Genomic DNA, 23,216 nt, shown 5'->3' with positions numbered 1-23,216 from the left:
CAGTCTGAGTGCCAATCAAAGCACGGCCAACTGATGCCCCCCAACTACAACAATGCAGCCGTTAAGTTTTAACACGTGATGCAAAGTTTTCTTAAAATATTTATTGACTAATTGAGAATAAAGCAACCACATTATATCAAAAAGAACAGTGTTCACATATAACCTTTTAACTGAAAACAAGAAATCCCAAAACATTTCATTTCCAGACCTGAGTGTCACTAAAACCACCAAGACGAGAAAAAAACATGATATTTACTGTAGCTATGTGATTTTGCATTGCTAGGTTGCATGAGTGTCTTCCATTTTTTCCTCACATATGGGTTTGTTTTGAAATGCATGTCCTTTTGTATGACTTGCTCACAGCATAAAGTTAATACTCAAATTCAAAGATTTGTCCAGACCAGATAAAACAATTTTTAAAAATGGCAATTGGACATCTATTCTAATAGTCTAACCATTATACACGTAATACTTTGTCAATTGCATTGTAGGCAACCCTACTGAGATAAATATTCAGTGCATTTACCGTTTCCCTGTTACAACCAAGAGTTGAGTAACTAATAAAACCTCTGCTGCCTGAGCAAAGAGCTGTAATCTTTCACCTTATATAATCAAGGGAACAAAAATATTTTACAATTGTATGGCTGATTTGCTGTACTGCATCACTGTGAACTGTCAAAAATGGGTTTTTCATTACAAACTGATACAAGAAAGCAGGTAAAGATCAGTAATACTATACAATCAAAACCATATAAAGCTTAGTATGTATTAAATGTACAGATACCCGATTCGCTTGCCAACAAACAGCACCTTTTCCACGATTTTTCTCAAACACAAATTCATCTTTAACTCAAATTAAACAGTATTATACTTCATGCTTATGACCTTACAGTGGAGGTATGTCAACAACCTGCTTGTGGTGTATGATTTAGGATCAAAGATGTGTGAATATTTTTGATCAATCATGGCTCATGTATGAATTATAAACAACAATTTGAATATCCACCAAGGTAGCTTGAAAGGTAACGAGTCAAAAGACAGCTTTAACATGATTAAATCAGACAAAACCATCGACTGACAGGTCTACACTGGGGTTTGCACATTTAAAACATCCCCAAAGAAAATGCATAAACGAAAGACAACCACAACAGATGGATGACAGACAGATGCTATTTGAATACATTGATACTGTGCATTGTCAATACTTTATTATATACTGTGCTCGATATGGTCACCACAAAGCGAGCACCAGCAGGAAAAAAGTTGTTTTTCTGGCGCAGTTTCAAGGTGACTTGTCTGACAGGGGGGTGTGGCACTTTCCAATGCCACTTAAAACACAGTAAATACATATATGCTATACATTTCCATCTTTGCATTTAGCTGAGATCACCCTAAAAGACTCGCCGTCCACAGGAAACTGAAGACCAAGTGACAGTTACATGACAGGATAAAAAATATTTGTTGGCAGTTCCTTCATTGTGACCATACCGGGTTGATATGTTTGATCTCTTTCTACCTGTTGATTAACTACAGATGTGCAACACATCTGTCGTTTGAACTGAACATTAGTGTAAATATTAGAGAACTGAATGTGAATATTTTACAACCATTTAAAACAATGACTGCAACACTCAAAATCTAAAAACAAAAGTACAAGATTCCTTAATTTACATCCTCTTTTTTGCAGTTTTTCATAACAAAATGTAAAAATATTTCATGTTTGTTTTAAAACATTTTACAGTTTTTGTACAATTTTACCCCCCAAAAAATGCAGGAAATAAAACAATACACCAGGGGTGGGGCTGACACCTCTTTGTTTAGGTTATGGCTGATAAAAAAAAAGGTAAAAAATAAAGAAAATATTTGAAAAAAAGGGGGGAGGGGTGCAAAAATATTAGAAAGATGGCTTTGGAGACATGCACTCTCAAACTAGCCTGTACAGTCTTGATGAAGAAACATCCCTCTGCCCAAAACAAACATAAAGGGGAAACCTTTAAAAAGGTAGAAAAGGGAACTTTCTTTTTTTTAAATCTTTCAATTAATAAATAAGATTCTATAAAAACATTATAAAAACACAGCCGACTGACAGGTATGTCATGGAATTTTTTTCCTCCTCACAATTTCAAGATGATGAGTTTCTCCACAACATTGAGGGTAAAAATACCAAATGTCATCACCACATAAACAAAAGAGCAAAACATATCAACTACACTTTTCTGTATTTTTTTCCCCTCACATTTTGCAAGCTTTTAAAGCCTCTTATTATTGCCCCATAAGTGAAATGTAAAAAGAAAAAGGCTGAAAACTTATCTCACCACTACATTCCGCTGCCGTCACACTGACGCCTATAAAAAAAATGCTGGGTGATTTAAAAATACAATACTTCATGTAATAATATGGATGTTTAATGTCAAGTATAATGTACACAATACATCTCCTGATCGGGAACTCATTTGGGTAACGGTGGCAGAGGTGGAGGCGGTTCTGAAGGCAGAGGCGGGGGCCTCGGGTTGCTCCCTCTGGAACCACCACTATACCGGTAGTCCCCGTACTGGGACCTGTAGTCAAACATGGACGGCTGTGACGGTTGTACTCCCTGCGCACTCAGAAGTGAGTTTAGCATTTCAAAAGTGTCCTGGTACTCATTTGACTGGGCTCCGCCTGCTGCACCGTGTCCATTAGTGTCTGTCTTGTCACCTTTGGAGTGTGAATAGCTCCCTTGGTGGTGGGGAAGGCCCAAGGTGGGCAGAATGTCAGGGCCTTGTCCCAAGGTTTGCCCAGAGGAGGAAGACAGGGACGGTAGATGGTAAGGATTCTTAGAGGACTTGCTGACTTTAGTAGCAGGGTGAGAGCCTGCTGTGGGATCTTGGGAGTGCGTCCTCTTACGTGAGGCCGAAGAGGATGAAGAGCTTGTTCTAGAAGAGTCACTGGGGGCTTTTTTGCTGTTTCCGACTGCCCCACCAGAGCTAGATGAATGTTTGTGTGAAGAGGAGAGTGAGGCACTACTAGAGGAGGAGTGGTGGTGATGGGAGTGGTGGTGATGATGGTGGTGGTGGTTCGACCGCTCTCTGTGCTTGTCCCTGCTCTTGCCCTCCTCTCCTGAACTGCTCCTTTGCTTCTCAGGCACACGTATTCTGACTTTGATGTCCTGATCCTGACCTCGGGAGCTGGCACTATGCCCGCTGCCTCCTCCCCCAGCTAGAGGGAAACGCATTTTCAGAGAGCTCCTATCATGCCTCTCCTTTTCCAAGGGGATTTTCAGAATTATGGGAGACGGATTGGACATGTCGGAGGAGGATGATGAGCCGGACTGCTGGTGATGGTGATGCTGCTGCTGCTGCTTCTCCTTCCTCTGCTGCTGGCCAATGAGAGCCTGGGCAGCGTTGGCATAGTCCCTCTTCACGCTTGCCTCCATGTTCTCCAGCTTCCTCTTCTGGGCAGCCAGGACATCTGCATTCTTGGCACGGTACTCGCTCAGTGACACCTTAGCTGGGGTGTGAACCTCGTTGTTGGGCTGCTGCTGCTGATCAGATGCGGCCAGACCTTTTCCGCTCCAAGTCTGAGCGCTGCCAGATGCACCCCTGTCCTTGTCACCCATGGATGACGAGGAAGAGGCCGAAGGTGGAGCTGAGAGGCTCATCAGGCCTGCCACAGTGCTCTCTGATGAGGCCATAGAGATCATGCTCATCATGGTGTCCCTCTGGTCGCCCTCCTCCAGGACTTTGGGCTTGGCTTTTGGTGTCTGACCTCCCGCCTGGGGTCCATGAAAACAGACAATCAAAGAAAAGTCAAAAGAAATTTGCAGTGCAGGATGTCTTGGCTGTAGTCTGTAGGTCAAAAGGAAATAATGGAAAGAAAACCCCCACTACCTTCCAGTTGCGGATCCGTTTCAACCGGCTGGGTGTTTTCTCCAGAATCTGCAGGAACTCGTGCGTGAGCTCTGAAAGAAGTTATGAAGAAGTGAGTGAAGAACAGCTGGGGAAAGTTAACAGCTTGTGAGTCCTAAACATTTGTACATCTGTAGACGATGTATGGATTCTGAGGTCATTTACAGCACATACCATCCAGCAGCTCGAGGGTGACTGTGGGATCAACATACTCCCACCAGTGTTTGCCATCTGTAGACACAGGGATCTCCCAGTTGGACCATTTGCAGGCAAGATGGATGCACACGCAAGCCACAACGGGCGGACTATACTGCAGGCAGAACGTGGTCAAGTGCAGACTATGTGGCAGGATACATCCCGGAAAGAAACAAGAAACAGCAACATGAGGACAGAGAACAAACATTCAGTATAGTTTAAGGACTGTACAGAAATTTTCTGAAAATGTCCTTCAATCATTTACTGTTCATAACCACAGAAGCTCATGTTTCACGATGACCATACCTGTTGGTGGCCATAAAGTATGATGTTTGAGCCAAATCCTTGCTCGCTGGAACAACAACAGAACATAAGAATGCACTTAAAACCCACTAATTAACAATTCAATGCGAAAAAATACAAATCAATAAAAAAATATATACACAGAATTTAACAAAACCAAAGAGCTGAGGCTCACCTCTTACAAGCTGAGTGCACTTGACAACATGAGTATGCGGATGGTCGATGGTGATTTCAAAAGCTGTAATAGAAAGAGAAGAAAAGAAGACACGGGTTGATAAATGAAACGCAGAAGTCAAACTAATTAAACTAATAGATTTCATTCCATCCAATTTCCATGACAAGATTAAGAAATGTCCCTGAAAAACAGAAAATAAGTAGTGTTATAACAAACTATGTGTTGCAGAGAAAATTGTAGAATATCACTTTGCATAAGGTCTTCCAGTGACATCCTGGACAAAACAAAAAACATCAGTAGTTGGTTGTTAAATTGTAAGTCATTTTCAAAACTCTGCTGCTTTGTTGAATGACACCAGATCTTGTATAAAAGTAAAACCACAATTTGGTGTTTTCAAATAAATGTGCCTATTTCCAAGCTTGAAAGCATGGGAAGGGATTAAGCAAACATACTACAAGCCACTGTTCATAAAAATTCAACGATCCATCACATAAGATTCAAAAAATGGCTTAAAGATATGAAGACAAGGAGGGAAATGTAAAAAAAAGTGAGGGACATTATAGAAAAAAGGGAAAGAATGGGTAAGAGCTGCTAATATCAAGCACCAATGTCTCTTTCCAGGGCTGCTAACTGCATATGGACTTTCTGTGGATGAAAGTAAGAAGTTAGCATTTTTGTTTTTCTAATCGTGTTTCTGGGGGGAAACCAAGGGACCCAGTTCTTCCCTCCCAACTTACCCAAGGTCTGGAGTATTATGCTCTCAAGAATGACCAGGTCTTGGGCTTGTTGCAGGTAGGCCTGAGGTTGAGAGGACAGGCACGTTACTCACTGGGAGGCCTCTATCCTTTGTCTAACATATTAAACCCACCTTTCATGTAAACTGACGAAGCCTTACTGAAAAGTAGTGAGAAAATTAAAGGAATAGTTCACCCAAATATGAAGTCCAGAAATGTTTTCACCCGACTTTCTATCAGCTTGGAGATGAATAGACAATGACTGAATTTTAAATTCTGGGTGAACTGTTCCTTAAAAGCTACATTCGCCACATTTTCACTGCATGGTATAGCTCGGCTCAACTCGAACAAAGTCACTTTTGGAACCAGAGTTTCAAACAAAATTGGTACCAGTCCACATGTCCTGAAAGATTTTAATGTTCCAGTCAACTATCCTTTGAATTTAAAAACAATTCACAGAGACAGCTGATGCTGAGTCAACTGTCTGTCTACAGAACCACTTCATCTAAAGTACAGTTTAAAAGATTATTATTGTAGCATATCCTCATAGGTATTCTTGCATTAGAAAGCAAGCACAGAAAGCAAAACAGATTTTTGACTTGGGTTAGTTCTGTGAGTTTGACTGGGTGATCATTCGTGTTCATCTGCCCCAAACAGTCAGAAATTATTAAATTAAATTATCCATAAACTGGTGAACAACACAGACACTGAGGGTGCACGCGTGTCACCTCTATTGCACTCATAACTCAAAGGAGACACTCATTTCGGGAAATACCTTTACCTTCCAGTCAGCAGTCACAAAGGACAAAGAGTCTAGTTACAGCACCATCAGGCTAGCATTCATAGTGGCTCACAGATTGATAATTGAGAGCGGTGAAGACAATTTTTTGATAAATAAATGCTCAGATTTTTAAAAAATTACTGTGAGCTCTCCTGCCATTAGTAAAGAGCTTATTCCTCCAGAAGGCCCAGCTCTGCCAGCACTCACATGAATGAGCTTTGCTTTCACTTTGTACATGATTGTGTTAACACTACATTTATCATGTCACACAAACGGCTTGTTTTCACCGGCAATTGTGATGAAGGAGGTCTGAATTTGTTGAAATCTAACAGATTTTTCTGATAATAAGCCAGTAATACCAGATAACAGACACTCTACCAGGGACTTTTCTCAATTTCATTTTCCACTGTATTTAATAACTCAACATATGCGGGATTCTTAGCTGATCATCATAGCGATGAAATGGCCATGACACCATATTCAACATGACACACAGGAACAACAGATATCAAAGAGATGGCTGTTTGACCAATCAGACTACAGCACTGTTTATGCTCCACTGATTAATATTGGTTTAGCTCACCTCAACTGCACCAAAAAAAAGTACTAGCTACTTTATAAAACTTTTGCCAAAAAGCAGAGCAGAGTTGAGCTGTACCATGCACTGGAAACACATCTTTAGTGTAGTTGTACAATTCACATTACAGTCAGTCACATTACCTGGATGACTGAAACCTACAGACATTGAGATGCATTTTGTCTTTTGCTCTCTCAACCCATGCACCTATCAGCCTCAACATCTGAAGTGGAAACAGCTCAAAACAAATATGAAACCTGGACCCTGGTTCAAACGCAAGGCAAAAAGCAAGACTAAAGAAGACAAAAAGACAATTAGCTTCATAACTTTATGCTAATATGCACTAAAAGGCCCCAAATTGACCAGCCATTAGAACATCATCCATTCCAGAGAGAAATTGTGAAAGTGAGTGCTACAAATTTGAGCAACTTAAAATTTAGTAGCTTAAAAAGTGACTTAATTTAAACTCAAAGTACAGACAAAATGGACTGTTTATGGGTAACTTGCTTCTTCTGAACAGACAAATCAGGAATAATCATTAAAAATAATAAAAACTGTGTCACTCTTCACAAACCCTAACAGCAGAGGAGATGGCTGCAGGCGAATTTCCCAAACACTTACATCACTGCGCACATCTGGAGAAGGGTCCTGAGGATTGAGGCATGCATGGGCCACTTTGATAACATGCTCCAGCTTACGGGGCTGCTCCTCCACCTTAGCAGCAAGAAAGAGTGCAGCAGGAGCAATTACCTGATAGAGGTAAACCAAAATAAGTTAATGAGTTGACAGACATAAGCGCTGGCAGATACATTAGTGAATATGTCAAACAATACTTACATTTCTGTGAAATCTGGTGAATGACTGGACCATGTAGAATCGATGCATGTACACAATGGCTGTATTAATAGTAAGTTGGGACCTGATGCATGTTAGTTAAGGAGAATGCAGTTACGAGCACTAACGGATGAAAGCACATCCACTTATTGCATATGGTGAATATGACTGAGGTCACCGGGCTACGTTTTCCAACATAAGAAATGAGCATCATATTAGCTAATGACTTAAAGAAAAACCAACAACACATCAGCCTATCATCACATCAGTGGTAGAACAACAAAGTTGAAACCCCAGCTAGCTTCACACATCAGGTAGAGGTTAGGCGGAAGTTAATTAAAAACAATACAAAGAACGGCCGACTTTAGAGATTATATTTACTAAACACTCAGACCGAAAACACGAAAAACACTATGTCTAAAGAAGGTCGTTCCACCCTACACCTTTTCTTCACATACATTTACACCGAGACGCAAAAGCTAATGCTATGTCCTGAAGGCCCACACAGGCCTTCGCGGCCCCAGTTCAGCCTACTGCGTCGCTTTCACACAACGTTAGCTCGATACTCTCAACACTGCAAAATTACAAACCGTCGCATAATACAGATGGGAAGCATTAAGACAAACGCAGAGCACACGGAAACAAACACCAGTCGTGCTCTCGGCAGAACCGGCTTCATGAGAAGCTAAACCTAGCTAAACTAGCTAAGAAGCTAATGTTGGCTAGGTGAGACGCAAACCGTCCCTCGACAAAAGATACACATTGAGCCGCTGTCCCATGTCCTGGAGCAGGTTCGCTGCCTGTTGTCTGTAGGACAGTTCCTTGTCAGGATCAAGTCCAGCTCGCCGAGATGGGTTGTCGTCGATCTGTTGTCGGGTATAGTACCATTTGTTATTACAGCTTGCAGGGAGAGAACGAAACGAAGCCGCCATCACTGAGAAGGACGATAGTTTAAAATTTCTGCGCGTCACAGGAACATACGTCACACCGGGTAGTATCGTCACCGCAACCCCCGCGCTGACCAGCAGATGTCGCTAAATGACCCCCAAACAACCACTCCAAGAACCGCTTAAATGTAACATTGGGATAATGTTACATTCACACACGGAGGCGCGGTCGCGGCATCGCACCCACTAGAAGCGCAATGAACTGATGCTAAGAGGATTTTATAAAGACTTTTCAGACAAGTCAAATGACCGTAACGCTCGCACATTCACTGTGCTCACACAGAGTCGGACAGCTATGGGTGATTCATAGTGCACGTTTGAATAGTTTAGTGACGATGAAACACACTCCTGTTGTCTCCCCTACAGACAAAACAATTACAAAGTGCTGTCATTAAAACTGCGCCAGATCCAAAAGCTTCACAATGTAAAACGTGCGAATGTGAAAACGCCAAAACCAAACTGGAAGACAAACCAGACTTCCTGCAATAAGCCTGTGAATATTCTCATTCATCCAGGTCATGGTTATCTCAAGGAAATTCAATCGAATGCAACTGGACTTAGTTATTTGTCTTTGAAAGACTTGCAGACTTCCTGCACTCTGCACTCTTTCTAACCACCTGAGTTCCACAGGTAGAACATCTTGAATTAGTGAGGATATAATAATAATAAAAAACTCTGTAAAAAGTCAAACATCAGTCCACATAAAATAACAAATTTATAAATAAAATGTGTTAATAAGATGCAGATCCACTTCATAAGCAAACATGAAATTCTACATAAATCAGCAGGTGATGGAGTGTTCACAGGAACAGGAGGGGAGGAGAGGTAAGTACGAGTTGTTTGGAGGAGGGACTCCCTCATTTACAGAAGTGAAAAGTTCCTGGTTTGTCAGTGAAGAAAGAAGAGAGGACGCATTCAACCACCAGAACATCAAATATGAAAGTCCTCCAGACGCTGATGTGCTTCTTCTTCCTCTGTGAGTCTTCTCTCATTCTGTTTTTATCATCCCCTCCTCTTATTGCATATATACATATTTCTGTAGTTTGTGGTTGATCTGAACCAGTTTCTCATGAGAGACGTTTTCACACTCTGCCAGTCGTGCTTCATTTCATGTTCTTGTTTTCTGTGGTTAAATGTGATGATCAGAATCTTGTCATTTTGTCATTTTGATAGATGGGTCATTAATAAGTTAATACATAATATTCATTTATATATGTGTGTGTATGTGTGAGAGTGTGTGTCTGTTGTTCTGCTGTACTTATGTTTCATAGGTAACAAAACTGCAGTTGCTGCTCAACAAACTTGTGACCCCACTAAAATACTTTAGCCTTTATATATGATGGATAAAATCTTTGGTGAAAGAATCCAAATCAAATTTCATTTGGATTATTTTGTTTGTCCTCAGTCACAGCCTGGCTGAACTGGGCAGCTCCCAGTATGACTCTGTGGACTTGTGTTAATGTGAAACAGACTGATGATGAATACTGAATTTTTCATCTTTTTCCCAGCACTGTGGGATGGAAACACTGGTTTCATCGAGGCAGAAGTCCATACGGGAACTGAAGGAGGAAACATCACCATTTCGTGTAACTTCTTTTTCCCTCGAAGCAAGAGGATCTTCTGCAGGAGAGAATGTGAAGGAAAAGACCTTCTTGTTGAAACAACTGACAGCAGCGCTCAGCGTGGCAGATACAGCATTCAGCATAAAGCAGCAGATAGTCTGTTGGATTATTCAGTTATGAATGTGACCATCAGAAACCTGACTAAGTCTGACTCGGGATGGTACAGATGCAGACTGGAAGAAACTGTTCTTTTTAATTCAAAAAAGGACTTTGAGATCAGAGTGCAGAGTGAAGATGGTGAGTTTCTGCTGAGAGTCTTTGAATGAGCTGTTCACTGACACACAACAGTCTGTATTCAGAGCTGCATATTGTCATCAGTGTGAACGCTGATCAGCGCTGCTTTCAAAGTTCACCTGCAGAATATCTGATAAAGTCAAACTGCCACACAAACACAAACAACACACACATCATTTCTGATTAGAAATCCACTCACACAGTTTAGTGTTTGCAGAGAATTTGTGTTATGAGACGTTAGCACACATTTCCTTGTGTCTGCACAGTCAGTATCTGATTGTCTCTTTGTGTTATTTTTTGTGTTTCGCAGCTCGAGTCACTTCAAAACCAAAACCGAACCTCCGACCTTCAACATCCACACCGACAACAACACAGAGTTTGATCTCCAGCCCAGGAAGCTTCACACATCCATCAGCCTCCCCTGAAACCACCAACCAGCCTGAGCATCCACAGCCAGCTGCAGGTCCACCTTCGTTTTCATAACGCAGAAAAATTTTAAAGCTTTGTAACTTCAGAAACGTGCGAGTCTCCTTGTTAAATAAATCAGGCTATCAAGTTAAATCGCGGCCGTCTGCAATAGACTCATAAATGTTGAGAACTTCACTTTGAGAAGCATGAATCAAAGCGATTGTTGATTCCCAAAAACTGAGGCAATGAATGGAAGCCTCAGGAACCAAACATAAAGCTCGATTTTCATCAGCTGAGTGACAACACACACACAGAACTGACCATTTGAACTGTGCATGGCAGGATATTTGCACACACACATCATAGATTTTGTGTCGAGCCTGAAGGTGTGAAACGATCTCGATGTGCTGCACAGGTGTGCTGCTGGCCGTGCGTCTCACTCTGATGGTCACGACCATCGTGTTGTCAGCAGCTGGGCTGATCTTCTGCAGGAGGAGGGCCGGCAAAGCCAACGGTGAGGCCTCCAGGAGACACACACACGCACACAATGTTATGTTCTTCTGGTTACATGAATTCAGGAAGGAGAAATTCCTGCACCAAAGTCAAGCAGAAAAAGGCAGAGACACAATCTGAACACTGAACCCCATGTTTTTCAGAACCTCCTGCGGGACCTGAATGTGCTCGTGTCACAGAGGTGAGGCTGAGTAAATCTGGGCCATTATGAGTGTTTGATTGTGTGATCTCCTCCTGTAGAAATGTCTCCTCTTCACAGGTCCAGCTGCAGCCCATTCTCAGAAGAAACCAAGAGAAAAGCGTGTCCGGATTCTAACTTTGAGCCTGGACAACAGCAGGAAGACTTCACCCACTGAATAATCTGTAATGACTGTACAGTGGAAGGAATTTTTTAAAACCAAACTGGGCGACAAACCAGACTTCCTTCCTATACTTCATCATTCAGTACATAATAATAATAAAAAACTATAAAAATGTCAAACATCATCTCAATAAAATAACAAATTTATAAATAAAATGTGTTAATAAGGTGCAGATTGTTTGCAGTGCAGACAAACTTTTGTTGGTGCCACTTCATAAGCAAATTCTACATAAACCAGCAGGTGATGGAGTGTTCACAGGAACAGGAGGGGAGGAGAGGTAAGTACGAGTTGTTTGGAGGAGGGACTCCCTCATTTACAGAAGTGAAAAGTTCCTGGTTTGTCAGTGAAGTAAGAAGAGAGGACGCATTCAACCACCAGAACATCAAATATGAAAGTCCTCCAGACGCTGATGTGCTTCTTCTTCCTCTGTGAGTCTTCTCTCATTCTGTTTTTATCATCCCCTCCTCTTATTGCATATATACATATTTCTGTAGTTTGTGGTTGATCTGAACCAGTTTCTCATGAGAGACGTCATCACACTCTGCCAGTCGTGCTTCATTTCATGTTCTTGTTTTCTGTGGTTAAATGTGAGATCAGAATCTTGTCATTTTGATGGATGGGTCATTAATAAGTTAATACATAATATTCATTTATATATATGTGTGTGTGTGTGTGAGAGTGTGTGTGTGTGTGTGTACATGTTGTTCTGCTGTACTTATGTTTCATAGGTAACTAAACTGGGAAAACTGCAGTTGCTGCTTACTCACAGCACAGGAAACAACATAAATGTGCTTTTTAAGTTGATGCCAAAGATGGAGGGACAGCTGTGAGAGCGAGGGAGGGAGGCAGTATAGATGCTTTCACTTCTGTTTTCTCTACACTTATGGACATTTGCTTTGGTCTTTGCATGACTTATCAAACATTGATTTTCTTTGTGACTCAACAAAATTGTCACCCCACTACAATATTTTAGTCTTTATGTGTATATATATATATACATAATATATATGTATATATATATAATATATATAATATATAATATAATATAAAAAATGAAAAAGGAAGCTACTCACAATTTGCAAACAGAAGAAGAAGAAGAAGAGAAGAGCAGGAGCAGTAAGCTATGATTAGCTGTCTGGTTCTGTCACATATCTTGTCAGCTCTTCTTTCATGCCGTGTGGTTTCACACAGTTTGAAAGTTCAATTCAAAACTCCCTGTTTTCAAGACTGCATCATCCCATCAAACTGAACTATTCCACGTGTGCTATGCGTTCATTATCTTATACATAATTCCTTAAAGTTCATGCTAATATATTTTGTATATTTGGAAACTTTAAAGTCTGCACTAAAATTGAAATTCATAGTTGGACGTTTTTAGTAACTGGCCTCTGAGGGGATGAAGTGCGATTGAAAAGGTTTGAATGGGCCATTAATGGTGACTGGTTTCAAGATGGCGGCGTGCATAGACGCAACAGCCCGCAGCTCCCAAAACAGAAGTCACTTTGTCTTTTCTTTTATTATTATTATCAACCTTACTTTAGTCCGAATTAGCAACTGTTTACGGTTATTTAGGGCATGTGCGGTTTACAGCCCAGGAAATCTCACAGACATCGGACGACTACTCTGCTGTGCAATGCTCTGTTGTGTCGCACTGTTGCGCAACAATACTACTTGTGCAATACCACTTTACTGCGGTGCATCCTCTGCACCTTATCTATTTATTCCTATTATTCCTCCTAACTGTAAATTTTTAGGTAGGTTTGTATGTCTGTTTATATTTTTAGCTGTGTATATTGTTGCACATTTTAGAATCTTTATTCTATTTAACTGCTCTTATCTACTGCTTCTTACTCTGTGCATCTGTTGGCCTGCTCATCTCACTGTTGTAAACTGACAATAAAGACTTCTACTCTTCATCTGTTCAGTGGAGCTGGTCACTGACTGCAGCTGCAGAGAGTTGATTAGGTAATCTACAAGCAGCATCAAACGAGTTGAGATCAATTAAAACCAGTCGGCATAATGCATTTCCTTTCATTAGCATAAATTTTGTTCAATAATGTTTGTGCATCTGCACCACAGACGCACATAAAGCCGGATAACAAGTCTCCACCTCCTCAGACTGCACAAAGATTAAGCCAAAATATACCGCAAACAAGTGCTGCCATCTTGTACTGGTGATGTCATATGGAGCCAGAGTCTGTGCAGTAATGTTCAGGTGGAGGAGTCGCAGCATGGAGTTCCTGCCCACATACCAGCCTGAGCCAATCAGGAGCAGCACTCAGCTGTCAGTCATGACGTTTCAGACCCTTTTTACAGCAGCAAATAACTAATCAAAACCCAACTTATCAGGAAAATGAACACTTGAACAAACAACAACTGAAACAACAGAAACCACCTTCGGGAAAAATTTATTTGATGTTTTGTTTGAGTTTTTAGTTTTGTCCATGTCCCATCTGCTAACATGGAGGGGGAGGAGTTTATGCAGCAGAAGCACCGACTGACTGAGTGTGTGTGTGTGTGTGTGTGTGTGTGTGCGTTCAGCTGAAGCCTTCAAATGGAAATGGAAACACAGCAGAAACTTCACTTGTTTATGTGATTCTTCTCCTCCTTTTTGCCTTCAGACTTTGTAAATTGCCACTGACTGTAAGCAGTCAGTCTGCCTCTACAGTCGTCTTTACATTCTGTCTGAGCACACAGAAAGGTTTCAGTACGTTTAATTACTGCTGACGGAATCACTTAACAGGTACGAGTTCCTCTGGGAATCAGTCAGACGTTTCTGATGGATAAAATCTTTGGTGAAAGAATCCAAATCAAATTTCATTTGGATTATTTTGTTTGTCCTCAGTCACAGCCTGGCTGAACTGGGCAGCTCCCAGTATGACTCTGTGGACTTGTGTTAATGTCAAACAAACAGACTGATGATGAATACTGAATTTTTCATCTCTTTTCCCAGCACTGTGGGATGGAAACACTGGTTTCATGGAGGCAGAAATCCATACGGGAACTGAAGGAGGAAACATCACCGTTTCGTGTAACTTCTTATTCACTGGAGACAAGAGGATCTTCTGCAGGAGAGAATGTGAAGGAGAAGACCTTCTTGTTGAAACAACTGGCAGCAGCGCTCAGCGTGGCAGATACAGCATTCAGCATAAAGCAGCAGTTGCTCTGTTTTTTCCAGTTATGAATGTGACCATCACAAACCTGACTAAGTCTGACTCTGGACGGTACAGATGCAGACTGCACAGAAAATTTCAACCAGATTCCAAAGAGGACTTTGAGATCAGAGTGCAGAGTGAAGATGGTGAGTTTCTGCTGAGAGTCTTTGAATGAGCTGTTCACTGACACACAACAGTCTGTATTCAGAGCTGCATATTGTCATCAGTGTGAACGCTGATCAGCGCTGCTTTCAAAGTTCACCTGCAGAATATCTGATAAAGTCAAACTGCCACACAAACACAAACAACACACACATCATTTCTGATTAGAAATCCACTCACACAGTTTAGTGTTTGCAGAGAATTTGTGTTATGAGACGTTAGCACACATTTCCTTGTGTCTGCACAGTCAGTATCTGATTGTCTCTTTGTGTTATTTTTTGTGTTTCGCAGCTCGAGTCACTTCAAAACCAAAACCGAACCTCCGACCTTCAACATCCACACCGACAACAACACACAGTTTGATCTCCAGCCCAGGAAGCTCCACACATCCATCAGCCTCCCCTGAAACCACCAACCAGCCACCAACCACCAACCAGCCTGAGCATCCACAGCCAGCTGCAGGTCCACCTACGTTTTCAGAACGCAGCAAAAGTTTTAAAGCTTTGTAACTTCAGAAACGTGCGAGTCTCCTTGTTGCCAATGTTGAGAACTTAACTTTGAGCAGCATGAATCAAAGCGATTGTTGATTCCCAAAAACTGAGGTAATGAATGGAAGCCTCAGGAACCAAACATAAAGCGCGATTTTCATCAGCTGAGTGACAACACACACAGAACTGACCATTTGAACTGTGTATGGCAGGATATTTGCACACAGCCAGCTGCAGGTCCACCTACATTTTCATAACTCAGCAAAAGTTTGCATTTCCGTGTATACGCTTGTATTGTGGGTATGCAAACACACTGATGTGTACGCTCGTCCATGTGGAACTTGACTTGTTGGTTTATATTAATTTTGTTACAAAAGATTTTATTCATTGATATAAATATTAATGTTACTATCAGTTTGACCATGTGATTGGACCCTCAGACCCCACATTCACGTGGTTGTGCAGTTATGAAAATCAACATGTAAAATAAACTTAAGTTCCGACAACCACAGGTGGGCTGCTGTATGTGGGATTGACTCTGGTCGTCATGATCATCATTTTATCAGCAGCCATGGTGATTCTCCTCAAAAAGAGGGCCAGAAAATCCAAAGGTCAGGCTCCAGAAAACACACACACACACACACACACACACACACAACAATGGCAAACTGAACATCTAAACGTACGATTTCTCACAACAAAAATAAAACAAACAAATAAAAAAAACTACCTACTGAATCAACTTTTACGTGAAACCTTATGAGTCTCGTCACTCAGTTAAACAAACCAGTAATGACTTGTTTTATATTTTTTATGTTTGTAAGACCTTATCAAAGCATTTGAAGTGCATGATGTTATGCCAATCTAAAGTCTTTATGCCAACTGAGATCAGTGTGCAAGGCCAGCAGGAGAAACACTGATGCACATGATGCGAAGCAAACGTAGAAGACAGAAATGTTTTTCTGGTTTATATGGTAAACTTGAGTCTCTGGATCTGAAAAATGAAACCTGTTCTCTTTTTAATGTTGTAACTTCACTGGTTTAAAAAAGAAGTCCAATTGCATGTAGGCTGATGAGAAAAAGAGCCCACTCCTCACTTTTTTATCACCTTAGTCATAAATAAATTGAGTTTACGGACCCATCCTGTAGTTTCAAGCCTTCCTCAGATGTTCGGAATTGTTTTCCCATTTAGAGTAAAATAGACTGTAAACCAGGTTACCCTTTAGGGTGGGGCCACCTTGTGGTTAACTGCAGTGTATCCTGAAGTTCTCAGCTCTCCAGCTCAATATGGTCACTTTTGGCTCCAAAAAACAAGATGGTGGAGGCCATAGCTAGTGTCAAACTCAAGGCTTCAGAGTGCAAAGCAGTACAGAAACCTATGGGTGGCGCCACATCTAGTTCATTTTGTGACTCTTACGACTCTTTGCGACTATTACGTGATTACCAGGGCTCTCATGCTATCTAGCTAACCAGAAGCTTAATACCTAGCTAGCTACTAGCTAGCAGTTCTGGACCTAAAAACTAAACCTGAAACCAGATTGTGTCTGTTCCTGTGAGGATTAAATTTTCAATCCCCTTTTTTATGTTTTAAGGAGCCTGTTGTCAAATCTTTTAAAGCTGAACTAATCTTTTGAACTGCATATTTTTTAGAACCTCCTGAGGAAGCTGAATATGTTAACGTCACAGAGGTGAGTCTGAGTACATTAGGGGTAACTCAGTGTATTTTTGTGACACCAGCTGCTGCTAATACAAAACCCATTTCTCTCTTCCTGCAGGCAAACCGAGATTATGAGATCATAGAAGACAAACCGAACAGATCTGGTCCTGTAGAATTATTTACAGTATACACTTGTGCTTCAATCACCGAACCAAATGCAGTTGAAACCACAGCAGCAAACTGTGTAAGTAAGTCAATATGGGTGAGACTTTTGTTTTCAGGCTTAGAAAACATCTTAAAGACAGCAGTTTGGATTCAGGCTTTGTGACGTGGCCTGAGGCAAATGAAGATGATATTTCAAGGTACAACAGTGGAAATATTTTTTGCTGTGGCGAACAGAGGGAAGATGGTGGACATGTCCTCTTAAGTGTGGTTTTAAACAAACTTTTAATCGGTTCATGTTCCAAACGTAAAAATACTCCTGGGCTCATTTAAAGTTGACCCCCAGGATTAAAGACAAACTGGCTATAGAGCTGCAGTTAAAAAATACTAATAAAAATTGTTTCTGCTAATGATGTGTTTAATGAGAAAAAAATCATAATAACTATCTGTATCTGTTTTGTTCACGAAGACAAAGAAGGAACCAGACCAGTTTGTGATCCTTGAGAACTTTATTCTCTGCTTGTCTTCCTCCAGACTGAAGACTTGGGGAAAGTTGTCTACACTGAGGTGGATTTTTCCAACTGTACAGCTGGCTCGCTCAACAGCGCCCCCCGTGGCGATGCAGATGATGTCATCTACTCTGTGCCTCGGGCAGCAGCCAGCTCGGACGCTTCACCGGCTCTGTACTCTACTGTTACGTTACAGTAGCTGTAGCTTCAGCATCTGCTCTCTCAGTGGTCAACATCTGAACGCAAACTGGACTGAATTAGTCGCACCAAAATCTGTTCTTCCCTGTGACAACCTGTGAGAAGTTAAGTCTCTCGCACTCTTCAGACGAGCTTCAGCGCTCATCCTACTGCTGGCTCACATTTACGTGTACTGAAGACCACACCGGAGACGAGTGTTTTGGTGTGACCTCCAGTCGGCACCACTGAGCTCAGTTTAAGGCCAGTTCACCCCAAAATTAAATATACACATTCCTCCTCAAGAACTTGACTGGCCCACACAGAGCCCTGACCTCAACCCCATCCAACACCTTTGGGATGAACTGGAACGGAGATTGTGAGCCAGGCCTTTTGGTCCAACATCAGTGTGTGACCTCACAAATGCTCTACTGCATGAATGGGCACAAATTCCCACAGAAACACTCCAACATGTTGTGGAAAGCCTTCACAGAAGAGTGGAAGCTGAACTGTCGAATACTCTGTCATTAAAGTCCCTGTAGGTGTGATGGTCATGTGTCCCAATACTTTAGTCCATACAATGTAGATGGTAGTTTTATGTTACTTTAATTCTCTGTTTTCTTGTGCACAAAATAAATAAAGTTTTTCAAGAAAAAGCAAACTCAACCTGTGTGAATTTCAAAGAATTTTCTGCAATAAAGCGTGACTTGTTTTTATTCTACTGAAGCACAAACACTCAACACAAACAGGACACAATAATGGATTAACAAGATAAATATTTTCTTCTGTAGACTATTTTTATTCTTCAAACATCACCGATGTTGCAGGTCCAGCTGCAGGTCCAGCTGCAGGTCCAGCTGCAGGTCCAGCTGCAGGGTCCAGCTGCAGGTCCAGCTGCAGGTCCAGCTGCAGGTCCAGCTGCAGGTCCAGCTGCAGGTCCAGCTGCAGGTCCAGCTGCAGGTCCAGCTGCAGGTCCAGCTGCAGGTCCAGCTGCGTTTTCATAACTCAACAAAGATTTTAAAGCTTTGTAACTTCAGAAACATGAGTCTAAATAAAATCAAATAAATCGCGCTGTAGAAAGAGAGAACTTCACTTTGAGCAGCACGAATCAAAGCGATTCTCGAGTCCCAAAAACTGAGGCGATGACTGGAAGCCTCGGGAACCAAACGTAAAGCTCGATTTTCATCAGCTGAGTGACAACACAAACTGACTCTGCAGGAGGAAAAAGATGAAAAAAGGAGGAGTCGGGTTTGAGATGTTTGGAGGAGGGACTCTGATGTTAAGAGAAAAGTTTCTGGTTTAGCTGTGAAGAAAAAAGGGAATCAGCATTAAAGCATCTGAGCCTCCAACATGAAAGTCTGCCAGGCGTTGATCTGCTTCGTCTTACTGCGTGAGTCCACTCTCTCTTTTCATTATTCCCTCTTTGTTGACTCATTTTTCTTTAGATTTTATATTTGGTCACTTAAGGTGTTCAGAGTCAGCTGTGGGTCACTTTATGAGTATGAGACACTCTTTGTTGTTTGAGTCCAACAATCTGCATTTAGCTGTTGGTGTTTCAGTGCTGCTTTTTGTTGAATTTGAATGATTGTGTATGAAGCACAGAAGACTTTTTGCTTCCTTTCTTCACAGCCTCTTGCAGAGTCAAAGCGAAGTCGCTGCCTCTTGCTTTAATTCACTTGCACTTTGACAAACCTTCTTAAAGAATTTTTAAATTCTTTTCTTTCAACTGACTCCAGAGGCGTCGCCGTGAGCAGCCCTCACGGCAAACAACGATAAAACCACAAACATGTTTTTACTGCATCTGGTGTCTTTCTCAGCAGATGGTTTGTTCTGCTGTTCACTCATGCAGATGGCTCAGTTTGACCCGGTATGACATCTTTTTTCCCAGCACTGTGGGATGGAAACACTGGTTTCATGGAGGCAGAAATCCATACGGGAACTGAAGGAGGAAACATCACCGTTTCGTGTACCTTCTTTTTCACTGGAGCAAGCAAGAGGATCTTCTGCAGGAGAGAATGTGAAGGAAAAGACCTTCTTGTTGAAACAACTGGCAGCAGCGCTCAGCGTGGCAGATACAGCATTCAGCATAAAGCAGCAGTTGCTCTGTTTTTTTCAGTTATGAATGTGACCATCACAAACCTGACTAAGTCTGACTCTGGACGGTACAGATGCAGACTGGACAGAAAATTTCAACCAGATTCCAAAGAGGACTTTGAGATCAGAGTGCAGAGTGAAGATGGTGAGTTTCTGCTGAGAGTCTTTGAATGAGCTGTTCACTGACACACAACAGTCTGTATTCAGAGCTGCATATTGTCATCAGTGTGAACGCTGATCAGCGCTGCTTTCAAAGTTCACCTGCAGAATATCTGATAAAGTCAAACTGCCACACAAACACAAACAACACACACATCATTTCTGATTAGAAATCCACTCACACAGTTTAGTGTTTGCAGAGAATTTGTGTTATGAGACGTTAGCACACATTTCCTTGTGTCTGCACAATCAGTATCTGATTGTCTCTTTGTGTTATTTTTTGTGTTTCGCAGCTCGAGTCACTTCAAAACCAAAACCGAACCTCCGACCTTCAACATCCACACCGACAACAACACAGAGTTTGATCTCCAGCCCAGGAAGCTTCACACATCCATCAGCCTCCCCTGAAACCACCAACCAGCCACCAACCTCCAACCAGCCTGAGCATCCACAGCCAGCTGCAGGTCCACCTACGTTTTCATAACACAGCAAAAGTTTTAAAGCTTTGTAACTTCAGAAACGTGCAAGTCTCCTTGTTCAATAAATCAGGCTATCGAGTTAAATTGCGGCTGTCTGCAATAGACTCATAAACGATCTCGATGTGCTGCACAGGTGTGCTGCTGGCCGTGCGTCTCACTCTGATGGTCACGACCATCGTGTCGTCAGCAGCTGGGCTGATCTTCTGCAGGAGGAGGGCCGGCAAAGCCAACGGTGAGGCCTCCAGGAGACACACACACGCACACAATGTTATGTTCTTCTGGTTACATGAATTCAGGAAGGAGAAATTCCTGCACCAAAGTCGAGCAGAAAAAGGCAGAGACACAATCTGAACACTGAACCCCATGTTTTTCAGAACCTCCTGCGGGACCTGAATGTGCTCGTGTCACAGAGGTGAGGCTGAGTAAATCTGGGCCATTATGAGTGTTTGATTGTGTGATCTCCTCCTGTAGAAATGTCTCCTCTTCACAGGTCCAGCTGCAGCCCATTCTCAGAAGAAACCAAGAGAAAAGCGTGTCCGGATTCTAACTTTGAGCCTGGACAACAGCAGGAAGACTTCACCCACTGAATAATCTGTAATGACTGTACAGTGGAAGGAATTTTTTAACATTTTCTTTTGCTGTGGCTGGTGGGAAGGTGAGAAGTTTGCGGTCAACACAAACTGTACAGAAGTTTACGTTTCTGAGCAACGAGCTGCATTCATCGAGAAAGAGGAAACAGTTTGTGATCATATCTCGAGCTACAAGCTTCAGATGTTGTGAGGAGAGGGTCTGAAGGTTTCCATGGAAACAGCAGAGTAGATCAGGAGATAACAACCCAGTGAGCGGTTTGCACGAAGCTGCACAGCTCCTCAAATGATGCTTATGTGACAAAACAGGCGAGTCAGAAAGCAGCTGACTGCAGCCGCGGGGCTTCCTGTCCTGCGACCACAGGAAGAGCAGCCTGTTTAAACACGCATGTAAAAGCCGGCACAGGAACAACAAGCTGCACTACAGGAGCATCAGCAGCAAACTTCACACTGGAAACGCAAGAGACTTACGTCACGTCTTGGTGGACCTCAGTTTACTCAGCGACTGAGAGTGGATTTTATTTACAGGATTTTTCATGAAATATTTTATGGCTAAAAATTCTGACACATAAAATAAACAACAGCTTTTGATATTTTCATGTGTGTTCGTACAGAACTGTGCCGATGATCAGCACTGAGTGAGACACAACTTGTTTTTGAAAGTTTTTGAAATGTTGACAGTAAAGATGAGACGTTTCCAAAAGTTACTGCATGCTTTTTCTGCTTTTTTGAACAACTGCCTGCAAATCCCTGATCCTTTGACAGCAAAATCAACATTTCTCCTCATTGGAATATGAATATTCAGAACATGATATTTATTAGAAACAAACGTTCCTTTACGATCACAGTGAGAGAATAAATTAGAACAGGAGCAGTAGTTTCCATCTTTTTAATGAAAATAAACTTGACGTGGACTGAACGTTGGCAGTTTGAGGTCTCTTACAGAATTTGTTGTACCTGACAGCATGACGCAGCAAGCAGGAGAAAACACGACCTGAACTGCTCTGGTCACAAGTCAGCATCTGTGACCTCACACTCGCTGTGAACAAACACATCAATCTTATTTGCACAAATTCACTTCCTGTGATGCCTCGACTGCCAAACTGCTGCGTGGCTCGTTCGAGTTGTCAGTGAAAATAATAATAATAATAATAATAAAAATCAGACAAAAACACAATGCAAAAATCTACTTTAACTTTGAATGAAATTTAACTTAACATGTAAAAACGACGATCATAAAGGAAGACAAACACGTGCTGAGTATTTCCCTTTACAGCCTCACGGCCCTCAAAGAGGACTCAAATAATAACTCACATAAAGGTGTGTCAGGTGAGAACCGATGCTGTGGCACATTACAGGTAAACACACGGAGGAAGAGGAGGATGAAGAAGACCAGAATAAAAGCTGCATAGAATCGATATCACGAGTCTCTAATGTAGAGAAGAAGATCGTGAGTCTCGGATTTGTCACGTCTTTCATCAATACCAGCAAAGGGAACTTTGCCGCTTATTGCCGAAATGAACTCAAAGCATTTCACAGAGACAGAGATCTGAAATGCACGACTCTGCTCTGAAGTGTCTCGGTGCAAACTGCGGGAGGTGGACTCTTCAGCACCGCCGCCGTCGGAGCCGGAGAGAAACAATGAAAAACAACATCAAGTCTGCGTGATTTTACGTGCTTTGCCTGCACATCATTTCCTCATCCTTTGCTGGATTGATCCTGCTAACTAAGAGTCCATCCCAAATATGGATCAATCCACCGCTGAAAATAGTTCCCTACAAATGCATTATTTACTGCTGTTTAAGTTCCTTCCTTCCTGCCGTTTAGGAAATTAATGAGCCTTTAAAAAAATAAAGTTATAAAGTTTACATCTGTGAGCTGTTGTTAAAGATTCATGTCTTCAGTAGGAATGAAGGCTACAGCACTGACACACTGAAACAAGCAAACCAAAGTCGGCCTGAGTCACTTCTGTTTCCGTGTGGCCTCCTGCTCCAACCGCGACGTGCAGATGAGCCCAG

At 41.9% G+C, this 23,216-nt stretch overlaps 3 protein-coding genes across 6 annotated transcripts; 2 read left to right on the top strand and 1 right to left on the bottom strand.

The window, feature by feature from the left end:
• Positions 1-86: 86 nt before the first annotated feature.
• On the bottom strand, positions 87-8,471 carry ccnt1 (cyclin T1). Of its 2 annotated transcripts, none has more exons than XM_046396175.1 (9): positions 8,246-8,471; positions 7,490-7,571; positions 7,274-7,402; positions 5,298-5,358; positions 4,561-4,623; positions 4,389-4,443; positions 4,062-4,225; positions 3,870-3,940; positions 87-3,754 (listed from the first exon to the last, which is right to left on the bottom strand). In XM_046396175.1, the coding sequence occupies exons 1-9, from the start codon at positions 8,416-8,418 to the stop codon at positions 2,450-2,452; spliced, it is 2,103 nt and encodes a 700-aa protein (XP_046252131.1). In that variant the 5' UTR covers positions 8,419-8,471; the 3' UTR covers positions 87-2,449. The 2 variants fall into 2 exon arrangements, with proteins under 2 accessions (XP_046252131.1, XP_046252132.1); XM_046396176.1 differs by having other exon boundaries at positions 4,389-4,434.
• A 588-nt stretch (positions 8,472-9,059) lies between these two features.
• Positions 9,060-18,305, top strand: LOC124062907. 3 transcript variants are annotated; one of them, XM_046395989.1, is made up of 12 exons: positions 9,060-9,409; positions 9,942-10,292; positions 10,600-10,752; positions 11,113-11,211; positions 11,354-11,391; positions 11,470-12,000; positions 14,526-14,873; positions 15,181-15,351; positions 15,890-15,988; positions 17,028-17,065; positions 17,153-17,282; positions 17,731-17,857. In XM_046395989.1, the coding sequence occupies exons 6-12, from the start codon at positions 11,961-11,963 to the stop codon at positions 17,733-17,735; spliced, it is 831 nt and encodes a 276-aa protein (XP_046251945.1). In that variant the 5' UTR covers positions 9,060-9,409; positions 9,942-10,292; positions 10,600-10,752; positions 11,113-11,211; positions 11,354-11,391; positions 11,470-11,960; the 3' UTR covers positions 17,736-17,857. The 3 variants fall into 3 exon arrangements, with proteins under 3 accessions (XP_046251945.1, XP_046251944.1, XP_046251943.1); XM_046395987.1 differs by having other exon boundaries at positions 9,279-9,409; positions 17,153-17,278; positions 17,731-18,305; XM_046395988.1 differs by lacking the exons at positions 9,942-10,292; positions 10,600-10,752; positions 11,113-11,211; positions 11,354-11,391; positions 11,470-12,000 and having other exon boundaries at positions 9,064-9,409; positions 17,153-17,278; positions 17,731-18,305.
• A 1,411-nt stretch (positions 18,306-19,716) lies between these two features.
• LOC124062908 lies at positions 19,717-21,758 on the top strand. The gene is made up of 5 exons (XM_046395990.1): positions 19,717-20,118; positions 20,426-20,596; positions 20,745-20,843; positions 20,986-21,023; positions 21,102-21,758. The coding sequence occupies exons 1-5, from the start codon at positions 19,749-19,751 to the stop codon at positions 21,156-21,158; spliced, it is 735 nt and encodes a 244-aa protein (XP_046251946.1). The 5' UTR covers positions 19,717-19,748; the 3' UTR covers positions 21,159-21,758.
• The last annotated feature ends 1,458 nt before the right edge of the window (positions 21,759-23,216 follow it).

This window comes from Scatophagus argus, chromosome 8 (assembly GCF_020382885.2).
Source record: "Scatophagus argus isolate fScaArg1 chromosome 8, fScaArg1.pri, whole genome shotgun sequence".
Taxonomy (NCBI): domain Eukaryota; kingdom Metazoa; phylum Chordata; class Actinopteri; family Scatophagidae; genus Scatophagus; species Scatophagus argus.
This window is presented reverse-complemented; position numbering and strand designations above follow the sequence as displayed.